Source organism: Lissotriton vulgaris, chromosome 3_1 (genome assembly GCF_964263255.1).
Source record: "Lissotriton vulgaris chromosome 3_1, aLisVul1.2, whole genome shotgun sequence".
Lineage (NCBI taxonomy): Eukaryota > Metazoa > Chordata > Amphibia > Caudata > Salamandridae > Lissotriton > Lissotriton vulgaris.
Window position 1 is genome coordinate 1,620,259,367 of NC_141689.1, and position 12,312 is coordinate 1,620,271,678.

Below are 12,312 nucleotides of genomic sequence, written 5' to 3' on the forward strand. Positions count from 1 at the left end.
AGTTGCTTCAAAAAAGAACGTAGGATATCGAGATTCGTGTGACTAAAGATTTTTAAAAGTCATATAGTGGACAGTAGAGTAAGATAGTAGCCAGCCGACACGTGTTTCGTCACACCGTGTAGGAGGTATAACTCATCAGGGCTGTAGGGCTACAGAAGTGGCGAGATCGGTAAGGCACCGAGCGGTGGACATCTAACCCCGTCCGTGTGTGTACTGGAGGCGATGAACGCCAGGGAGCTGCTGGATTGTCAGGCGAGAGGTAAAGGGTAGCAGGGTGAGTGGCATCCTGGTCTTCGAAATGGTTCCTGCAGCAAAGGAGGAGCGCACACGATACGTGCGTCTGGGATCGAGCGGCATCCAGGTTGCACTACCAACCATAACATGATCAGACATGTAAAAAATGTGCACCCTGTGCAATATGCCCAAGCAGCCACAAGAGCTCTGGCCCAGCAGATTCCACCAGCTGTGGCCAGCACATCTACTGCTCCACCTCCATCGCCAGCAACAGCAGAAATGGACCTTAGGCCATATTTGGTGCATGTGCATATGCGGTGCAACAAATGGTTTGATATTATTGTTTATGGAGAACAGAGCCTGAATCTAATTGAACGTAGCATTCAGAACCATAAATGCTCTGAAAGGAGATACTTTTTTTTGTTTTTCTTTTTTTTTTGTTCTTGTTGAACAGTTTCCATGTTGCAGTTTCTGAATTTTCTTCAAAAAAAAATAAATATATAAAACTTTAAAAAAAGGAAAAAAACTTATAAAACAACACAAAAAAGTTACTCTTTATGCAGCTCAGTGTCTGTCTGTATTATCTCCTGAAAATGTTTTTGGGGAAATGAGTCAGTTTTCTGCATTGTAATGTTGTGGTGATATACATTTGGTATATTCTATGTCTTAAATTCATTTAAAATCAAGCTTGACTCACAGTGTGATCTTAGACACATGACCAGGATGTTACCTGTAATCTACCATGTCTGTCTCTGCTTCCACTATGTGTGTCTCTGCTCATACCATCTCACAGTCTCTCTGCACCATCTTTACAGATTACAGAAAAACTTGCAAATATAATTCATTCTTTCACCCAGACACTGTCTGTGATCCTGGTCAAAATAGTCTGAGAGTTATACTAGAGAAGTAGGTGCATTCTGTTAGTTAGGCCCTTCTGGGCATGAGTGAAGTGGAGTATGTTGAACATACTTTGTCTCTAGACAGGCTGCAAAGACAGTTAACAGAAAGGTAGGAGAGAGCACATGGGAAACAAAATGGGTGCCATAAATACAAAATGGCTTCCAGCTCATGCCAACAAATCTGTCTAATTTTTATCACATAGGCTGTGTTCTCTGTCTTAAAGAAATGACTGTGATAAATGGTTTTAGTAAAATGAGCACTTTTAAAGTTTTTCATCAGGATTTTACATGTAATCTACCATGTCTGTGTCTTCTTGCCCTATCTGTGTCTGTGCTCATACCATATCTCCGTCTCTACTGGCAAAAAACAGACCATATATATAATCATGACATAACATTCCTTTTTCATTTTAACAGCACACCCTGGATCTTTATTGCACAGCATAGAGCCTATTTCGGAATTAAGAGGCCTGACAGACATGCTGCCTAAGATTCTCTAGCAGTACATATCCTAAAGCCTAACTGACTTCAAGAATACATGTATTCCCATATTTTTAAACACATCAACTAATCAAATTATTCACCCAGTTTCATTTAAAATCAAGCTTCACTCACAGTGTGATCTTAGACACATGTCCAGGCAGGTGCGGTGAGTGACTGCACTGCCTGCATAGGGATATCTGGGGAGTCCATGGGACTCCTTTTAGCCCTTCCAGAATGCTGCTCTCAGGGGACGGAGAGACTGTATTCCACCGTATTGTGCTGTTGTCAGAACGCCCCCTGATAGACTCTTTGCCCATGTCCATACTATTGTGAGGGCGCAGAGGCAATGTGTTTTCTTCATTTGCATGGGGTCACACGCCCTTGCAAATGAGGGAATGGCCTTTTAAGGTAATATCAGTATTACTGAAGGAGCTGCACCAACGTCTGCAGCTCCTTCTATAATACAACTATTCCCCTAGGTGCAGGAAGCAGGCAGACTATTCACTGTGTGGGATGCTCCCTCAGTGTTCTAGCTTTTATGCAGTCACTGTCTGTGTCACCTTTCTTATCGCAAAGACCCTGTATGGTCTCCAGCTTTGTCCATACCAAGCTCAATTGCTGCTCTGTGTCGATTGAAAGCCAGTGTCAATCCAGTTACTAATTCTGTCTAACCACAACTGCTCATTGCAGTGATGTCACATGATTTCCCAATCTTATACCACTGTGTACTCGCTCTTATATTTAAAAGCACAAAAAATATCAGTAACAAACACTTACGTTATGGGAGTATTCTATCAGCTAACTGTATTAAGCTCCTTTTCAGCTCCCAACTGTCTCACATGTGGTTTATTGCCAAATCGCTAAACTTGATGCACTGGCTTACAGGTGTATTTTGGTCATTTATTGCATATGTAATTTGTATTGTTTGTTTGCTTAGATATAGAGCCACCAGTCATTGACCGGTGCAGATCGCCTTCACCAATTCAAACAACAGAGAACGAGCACACTATCAAATGGGAGGAACCAGAATTCTCAGATAACTCAGGTAAGATTTAGAACGGTGTGCACTTTCAAAAGAAGAGCAAGCGTATTTGTGAAGGACCATTCAAACAAAAACAGCAATAAAATTGTGACCCTACAAGTGCCTCATACATAGCATAACATGCATGAAAAAAATGATTATTAAAGAGATATGTGATGGGTATTTTTGTAAATTTAAAGTTTTCATTTTAAACATGTGGCTGCCACCTTAATACAGCACAACTTTTCTTTTTTTTTCTTTTTGTGGCATATTTGCAATAAAAAAAATAAAAAAAAAGATGTAATCATTGCTTGCTGCCAAGGCCAGACCTATTTACTTTTCCAATGCCTGTTATAAAGTTTCTCTGTGGTTTCCTGATTCAGTGGCAACGACTTGCTTATATATGAGCCCTATGGTGCGCCATAGTGTCCTCAGCAAATTCTCATTTTGCATCTAAATCTGAAGAAAAGATGAAGAAACTACATATTATTTACAGTTCTTGAATGTATCTGTTATTGATAGCGTTTTTGATGACATTCACGTTCAATTAAGTCCTTGAGAGAAATTCAGCATCAGTAATAGAGCAACTGGAATTATGCAATTTTGCGGCTGAGATGTTTTCTGTATACTTATGGCCCAGCTCGTCGAAAGCCTAGAACAACTCCCCTATTAGGCAGTGGTCCCTCCTAATTGAACAAATTATGCAGGAACTCTTTTAGTCAAACCTCCATCACAGGAAAAGCCACGTGACCTGCTCTCTTCCACAGTTAAACTAATAGACCTGAAGTTGTTAAAAAGAAGAGTCAATTGCAAGCTGCGTGATATTAGTAAGCAACCCTCCTCTATGACTGCAAGGAACAGTGTGAACCTTTCAAGATCCTTATTCAGGAGAGCCATCTGGCATGCCAAAAGGGAAAGAAATGAGGACTTTGGGCATCATCTGCTACAAGCCAGCAAAGGAAGGAACCCAAGAAAATTCTGGTCACTGATCAATCAAGCCACAATTGAAAGCAGGAGGGGCACTAACGCCAATATTTCAGAATCACAGTGGGATGATTTTTTGTTGGCTCATTTTTCATCAGGGCCCAAATACTCAATCCACTCCAGCAGCTCGACAGGCGCCCATAGCGTCTAATCTGTGCCCCCAAAGGCCAGCGAAATGTCTGGCTCCTCCAAACCTAGCTAAGCCTGTCTAGCGGAACGCTGCACACAGAAACTGGCAATGCTGCGCAAAGACGGAGCTCCTGGGCTCAGCGGGCTACCTCGAATCCGACCCAGCTTTCTGGTCCAAGGTACTAACTCCTTTGTTTCATTATTGTCTGGCAGCGGACCCCATCCCAAAGTCTTGGAGAGGATCAATAATCCAACCAATTCTTAAAAGGGGCTCGAAGTCCAACACAAGCCATTATCGCCTCATAGCTCTATTTGACAACAATGCCAAATTGCATGCCAGCCTGCTACTTGACGATCTTAAAGCTTGGGCAGAATTTCACCAGATCATACTAAAAAATCAATGTGGCTTTAGGGACAAGTGTGGTACCGCCTCGAATCTGATGGCCCTGGCCCTCATGTGTGACACTCAAAGGCAAAAGGGTGCTCTATTCCTGCTTTGTGGACTTCAAAGCCGCCTTTGACAACATTCCAAGAGAACTCCTTTGGCTTAAACTGCAGGGTTTGGAGTTGCCAGAAGACCTACTGAGAGCAATAATACAGCTGCACACCAACACCTGGGTCTGAATTAAATTAGTAGACGGCTCCTGTATCTGAAGGAAGATCCCCACAAGCTCTGGATTGAAGCAAGGCTGAGTACTGGCCCCCCTGCTAATTAACTTATATAAAACGTATATATAGCTCACATATTGAGGCAACTTGATGAAATAAACTGCCACATGCCTAACCTAGGAGGTTGAAGTATGTCACATTTGTCATACGCGGACGACCTGGTGCTTATCAGTCAGACAAAGGTAGGCCTCTAACGGCTCCTGACCACCTTACATGACTACACAGATGAGAACATGCTGGAAATCAATCAAGCAAAGACAAAAAAGGTTGTATATTAGCCAACAGCTAACCAAGGCCCACCGGTGGCTGCTCAAGGGCACCAGGCTCCAGCACAGTAAGCACTTCAAAAATCTAAGAATTCTACTAGACAGCAAATGGGCACTCACTTCATACATATGCACCACAAAGAACAACGGCTCTAGCCTAATGTTTGCCCTATCATCCATTGCGTTAAAGCTACTAGGCCACAGCCTTGACCCCCTCCTCCAGGTGATGAAAGGCAAAATCATATGGGAGTGAAGTCACCCTGGGTACGGAAGCAGGGACCGTAGACAAACTGGTCACCAAGATATACAAATCCTCTCTGCGACTTCCTAAAAGAGCATCACCGGCGCAAGTGAGACTTTAGTACAACATTGCAAGTCAGGGGTGGGCAAGACACAGCTGTTTTCTTAACATCTGCCACAGGTTCTGACAGGCATTACCCAATACCATGCATGACCTAATCAAAATCAAGCGTTGCGACCCAAGATCATCATCATATAAACAACACCTTGAGGCTTAACTGTCTGAATTCTCACTAACCGAAGCCTAGAATAAACATCTCCCACAACATGTCTTCAAGAACTTAGCAGCCAAAAAACGGCCAAAAAACCCTAAAAACTGGAAGACATGACAACTTTGTCTAAGTGCTCTCATGCGCGGTCAGTCATAAATGTATACTCTTTACGTAAACAGCTACATCACCTGCACCTACCCTTTATGGATCGAACGGCAGCTTGTGGCATTAAGAATGGGCGAGTGGAATCTTGGGGGCAGATTTATGAGGCCATTGCGCCTCTTTGCTCCACAATTGCGTCACTTTATTTGACGCAACTGCGGCGCAAACAATGCGCCCTATTTACAACGTGACGCATCTAGGAGAAGCGTCACGTTGTAAAGCACTGCACCATAAGGAGGCGTTCCTGCGCAAGGGGGGGGGGGGGGGGAGTTCCTGCGCAGGAACGCCTCCTGAAAGTGGCTGAGTGAAATCTATGAGATTTCACTCAGTCACTTTCAGGGCAATGCTGCGTCAAAACCCCGCGCCTGCTTGAAGCAGGCGTAGGTCTTGACGCAGCATTGTGCAAATGGTGTACCACCGAGCCTTGCTGGAGCTGCGTCGCGCTTGCGACGCAACTCCAGCAATGCGCCACATTTCCGGCACAGATGCGTCATGCATCTGTGCCTTTTTGCACCATGGTGCGCCGCATTATAAATGCAGCGCACCATGGGTGGCGGAGCTGTTGCGCACTGTGGGGCATGTTAACTGGCGCATCCCTGGGGATGCGCCAGTTAACATAAATCTGCCCCTTAGTGCTTACTTTCCTCCCTGGCACCGCCTACCCGCCTGCGATACTAGCTGACACCTATGCGGACAAGGTAAAGAAACTCTAAGCCACATTCTGTGCGCTTGTCCTCAACTTATGCAGCAAAGAATCTATCCTTCTCTGAGTTCACTTCATCTGGCCTGGGGTCGCACAGGCCGGCAAGCAGTCATCGCCAGCCTGAACCCAGTAAATTCATCTTTAAACATTAAAACGGTAAAATTCCTTCCAACTGCAGCATGTAAACTGAACTCAGCCAATTGTACTAATACTGAAGCACTTTCCTCTCAAACGCCAAAAGCTTCGCCCTCCGCACCAGTCACCATTACAATCTGCACATAAAGGGCCAGCTGAACTTGTCATATTTCGGGAACATAGGGGCATATTACCAAGCAATAGCGATAATTATCGCTATTGCTTGGTTAGAGACAAAACTTTACCGCTGAGCTGCGGCGATTTTTACCGCAAATAAACCTTGGTATTACCAAGGTTTATCGCAAATGCGATAAAAATCGCCGCAATGCATGAATATCGCTGAAAAGTCCGCGATATTCATGCATTACCGAGCTAATGCTCTTAGCCATGTTATCCACCTCCCATTGGATAACATGGCTAAGAACTGCTCAGGGCAGGTGTTAGGTTTTGGAGATATTCGCGCTTAGCGCAAATATCTCCTAAAGTTGGTAATAGGAGATAGCGATGTTAGCGACTGTTTTCAGTCGCTAACATCTTGGCACGCCCACTTTGCATGTCATTAGTGATAAATATCACTGACATGCAAAGTGGGGCCCAAGATGGTCGCTATCTCCTACTAGCTGTCGCTAACTGGTGTTAGCGACAGCTAGGTAATAGGGAGATAATTTTATCTCCGCTTTCTTGGCTTTTAAAGCCAAAAAAGCGGAGATAAACCCCCTTGATAATTTGTATTTTTTATTTTCGACTGCACATAGCACACCTAGAGCAAAAGAACCCTCCTTCTGTCCATCTCAGCTTAGCTGATTGCTTCACTCTAAGTTCTGTGTTAAGCGACATTTGAATACTGCTTCAGCGTCTTAGTCAAGTCAGACTCACTTTGTGCCCTGTCTGCTGCTTCAACTATTTATTAAAACTCTGTACACCGTTTTTTAAACGTTTTCAAATCATTTTGTCAACCTTCCTTAAGTAATCTTCACGCTTTGTTCTGTATAAGGTCCGAGTCCTCTTTTTCTGTTTGTCGCCTAATCTCTCTCCTTAGGAGCCTCGTCAAAAGAGGCATTAAGACCTATCAGAACTAGCGTCATTGGCATCTATACATGGTTTTATCTGCATACTGGTTATTTACTTTTTATCTTTTTGTAAAGGTTTTTTTTAACTATACAATAAATGTCTACAGGCATAATTATAGACGTGACCCAGTTGCTACATACATCCATTGTATGCTGCATAATCTGAAGATATAATTTAAAAAATATTTTCTAGCTAAAACGGATCAAAAGTTACTAAAAATGTGGCAACATCTGTTGCTGAGCAGTAGAAGGCCCTTCGGAAAGATTGACTAGCCACCTTTCCTTTGCATATTTCTGTATTTGAGTGTTAGACTGGTACTAATGAATTGAAACCTTTGCCCAGATAGTGTTAACATGTGTAACAAGCAGTGGTAAAGGCAATACGTTTTTCCTATGTGGTTAATAATAAGCAGTTTTTTGTTTTAAGTTGTAGCTTGGTGAGCAGTTGTACAATATAAGTTACTGAAATTCCGTTAATGTGTTATGACTTGTTTATTGAGAAAGGCAATATATTGTGCTGTGCTCAAGGCAAGCCTCAAACTCTCGACTGGGCTCTGCATTTACAAGGTCACACATTATGTCAACTTTATCTTGAGATTTTTTTTATTGGTGGGGGTCCACATGAAACTCTTTTTAATGCTAATTCTTTAACTCAAGAGACCCATAAGGCCTTGACCTAGAGATGACAGCAAGTGCAGACATTGACATACAACACAAATGCCCTTGTTCATGATTTGTGTAGGTGAGTCACGCAAGGCCAAGAAATAAACATCTGCCTGCCTCGGGGAGAGCAGCGGCATCACGCCCTAAACATTGAACCACTGCAAAGCTCAGTATACTGCCCACTAGCGAATGTGCACATGTCCTGGTATGGCAGCAGAATAAATCATGGAGATGGTGCCCTGCTCAACTGAACATTAACCATGCAGGCCTGTGCAGAGTAGCCATGGTGAGGAGGAGAGAGGCCCGAGGGTTTTGGTGCTGTGTACTAGAGTAACCTTTCCCCTACTTTACAGGGGAAGGCTACTGATTGCTAACTGGAACAGTAGCTTCACATGCTCTATTATCTCTGGTCAACAAATGCTGCGCCTCTAATGGACATTTTTATCTGGACAACGCTTAAAACCAAACTATAGCTCCCAATAGGATCAAAATCCGCAATCGAAGCAGACATATTAGGCAATACAAAAGAAAACATGTTGACATAATAAACACTAAAGCACGCACTGTTCATAAAATGAAATCTGAGCAAAGGCGTTTTTTGTTTAAAAAAATGCAACATGCTTTTCACGCGTTAAAGCTAACAAGTAGACATAAAAGAATCAGTTACAGTGTTGAGGAGAGGGACGGTGGCAACATCGCGAGGAAGGGGCAGTGACTAGCAGCAGCAGCAGAAAGGGGGACAGAGAAGCACCTAAGCAACAAGGAAACAAACATTCCTCAATCACAGAGCGAGCAGTGGAGAACAGAGGGCACCAACAAGGAGAAGTGGTTGGTGTTAGGGAAAAGAGGCAACAAGTGTAAAAATATAAATACAACAAGTATCCATAGTACTTTAAAAGTACTAAAATATGTTTTATACTGGCCACCTGCATCTTGAAAATACTTTATTTTCATTTGAATAACAATTCTAACTTTTTTTAAAAACTTAAAATATTTTAGAACTTTGTAAATGCCACTGTTGTTTTTTAAACTACTAAAATAGTCTTATTTAAAAAAATTCTAGTACATTAAAAATATATGTTCTATTGCTGATAAATATACAGCATTGTTCGATCAATAATCCCAACTATAGAAAGCCTCAACATACTTTCATAAATGTTCGGATCAGTGGGCCTAGCTCAGGAGCTTATTGATATAAAAGCAGTTACCAATCCATGTAAACGTTTCGTTCGCTAACTCAACCAAGTAGTCAGTGACGGATTGGATAACTGACTCACTCAGCATGTCTTGCTTTTATCTTGCCTTCCCCAGCTGCTGATAGAAGGAAGTGGGGCTCCATATTCCAGCGGGAGGGTGGGCAGCACAGTTCTAGTATCGGTTAAGTACAAGTGCTGTTATTCTTGCTGTTATGTTTGTTGGGGCACCGCTATAGTTTATTTTCTTTGCAGAAATGCAGGAAGGGTAATCTGAAAAAATACGGCTTGCATGTCATCGGCAATTACTTACCAGCGGTGCATAGACCTGACTTGCTGATAGTTTAAAGGTAATGAGTAGATGATACCAACTCAAGCTAAAGCCAGCATAAGCAAAAATATAAGCAATAACAGAGTACGCTGCCGACGGGAAGCAGATGGGGCGCATCGACAAATGGAGACAAGTCAAACCAGGTTAAATCATAGAGCAGCTAAGTGACCTGACCTTGGCCACACAAAGCATGTCACGCTGCTGTCACAAGAATGGTGTTCAAAATCGCAAAGCAATAGTTAACTAAAGTGGTTCCCTGCTTTGGCCCCAGGGTACTGGGGAGTGCCCTAGGGGTACTGGTGAGTGCACTGCTCAAAAGTGAACACTAGAATGGGTCCCTGCTTCGGCCCAGAGGGGACTGGGGATTGTGTGAATGGAAATGGTACTTGGACCACAGGAAGCTGATAAGATAAACAAACGAGGACAATACATGAAATAGTATGCTACAGCCAATACAAATGGAGAAAAAGTGGCATGCGCATAAACCAATAGAAGCAAGGTTGGGATGTAAGGCCCTTTTAAGATTTATATCAAATACAATAGATTTCACAAGCACAGTGCAAGCGCTGTGCAGGCGAAACCTAAAAATGACAAAATAATAAGGTATTACTATAATAAAATGTGCTGCATATTTTAGTAAACCCTACGGCATAATTTGGTCATCCTCTGCCTAATAATTCCAGTGACACTGGTAATAGTATCTATTGTCAGTGATTTCTTACGTATTTTTGAGAAAGGGTATTTCTTGTTAATATTGCCTTTTTTAAAAGAACTCACTGATTATTGACTTCAGACTAGAACTTGGCAACCCGCATGAATCTATCACTCTATTAAAAGAAAAGGCCAAAGGATGACTCACAAAAGCCTGTTTCTTTTTAAATCCAGTTTTAATGGGGAACAGTCAATTGTATCTATAAAATTACTATGTTGCTCAGAGACCATTAGACTGAATAGATTGAAAAAATATGCAACTCCTTTATGAACCTAATTGAGATATACCAAGGATGATTTAAAATGTTTTCCAAAACATTAAAGTACGAAGAATATACCAAAAAGCAAAACACGTTATAATTGACAGGGTTCAGGAAATGGTGAAGGAAAGAGTGAATGCAACTTGCAAGGCCCTAGATTTTATCAAACCATCTGTTTCTTTCACTAAGATCTATGGTGATTACAGTTTAGTGGTAAAATGGACTTCGCATCCTGTTTAATGGTGACGATGCTAACAGTGAACATCACTGCGATGAAGCTGGATGGCCTTGCCAAACATATGGACCACCATATGTTGTGGATGGGATCACATCTGTCTCAGTTGATGAACCTTGACTAACAGGCTGTCTACTGTGTGACTAAGAAAACGCTGCTGGGCCTGATGAAACATATTCTGGCCATTACATGCCAAATTCAAATCTGTAAAAGTGGTTCTTATGTAAAGCGCTCCAATGCTCTTGGGCCAAGTTTACACTATATGAAACTGCAAAAATGTCTCACAAGTCTTTCTCAATAAAATTAATAAAACTTTCAACTGTGTAGAGTCTGCCTTGATGACAATCATCACCATTTGCACTATCATCCAGAGACAGTTGCATTGCCATCCAAGCTTCACACGGGAAACTCTATCAATAATTGGTTTTACCAAGGAATATTGTTATTTATATAGTACTTAAGCCTATGCTTGATACTATATTTTCGTTTAAGACAGTCCTTTATTTTAGAGGATTCATTTAACAGCTTTTCTCATTGAAGTTCCCATATCTTCTCCTGTTTACTGGAATTAGCATGAGTTAGATTAGTATTGCCTTCTGTTGCATTCCAGATTCCAAATTTAAGGGTTTCTTTATTTTTTTATTAGTTCCTTATGATTGGCTGTGCAATGACTGTAAAGCTGAATACTCTGTGCCTTGTGTGCTTTTCCATATGTGTAAGCCTTGCTTCCTCCTAGAAAGAAACACGGGATGACAGTTTGATACGTTTGAGTGAGATCAAAGTTCATGCATGAACTGATTTCTGATCAATATTTACTTAGTTTACAGCATTAAAACAGCATAGGTGTTAACGTTCCTCTTATAGAAGGAGAAATCGTATTGTTTACCTTTTTAGATCAAATGCATATTTCTTTAAAACACCTAAACCTTTCTTGTTAACCTTTGGCCCTTATAGCTACCCCCAGTGCTCCTGTGGTACAAGTCTACAATTCAGTGTGCCTTTGTGTTAGATGCCATCAATAGTTGCGTTCCTTGAGGGTGAGAATGGTGACCGGGGGAATCCAACTGACTTGACATCCAGTGAAAGTTGTGGTTCGAAGCCATCAAGTTTCAAAGTATTGAGCCAGGTGTGCATTAGATTTTGATTGTTGTTCTTGGCAAATAATAGGAATTCTGTCTTTGTTGGGGTGAGCTTCAGGCACACCCTGGAAATCCATGTCTGGATAATGTGGAATCAGTGTTTAAGGTAATGAATGTCCAAAGCAGAGGAGACTTTCAAGTGCAGTTGTGTATCAGCAGCATATAGATGATTCCTGATGCGGTTTCCTGTAAGTAGAACACCAAGAGGCTCCACGTAAAGATTGAAGATGACAGAAGACCGTATTTATAGCACATGGTTCCATAGCTCATTTCTAGTTACTCCAAGAGCGTATGTGGGTAGGTTGCGGGTGTAGCTGTTAAGTTATGTGACATGTTCATCAGTAGGCATATCAATATTTCACTGCATTAAGAGGTAAAACAACAGTCACCTAATAAAGAGTATGTATGTATAGTATGTATAGGCATTTATATAGCGCACTACTTACCCGTAGGGTCCCAAGGCGCTTCGACCGCTGCGAAACCCTTCCTGGCTTCCCTGAGAGATGGTCCCTT

At 42.0% G+C, this 12,312-nt stretch overlaps 1 protein-coding gene across 2 annotated transcripts in view; it reads left to right on the plus strand.

Annotated features, from left to right (window-relative positions):
• The window catches only part of SVEP1 (sushi, von Willebrand factor type A, EGF and pentraxin domain containing 1), a 1,018,759-nt gene that overhangs the window by 477,124 nt on the left and 529,323 nt on the right, over nt 1–12,312 (plus strand). For both annotated transcript variants that reach the window (XM_086962106.1, XM_086962105.1), the window contains exon 10: nt 2,554–2,661. In XM_086962106.1, the coding sequence (XP_086818232.1) occupies nt 2,554–2,661 (108 nt within the window). The remainder of the gene's footprint in view (nt 1–2,553; nt 2,662–12,312) is intronic.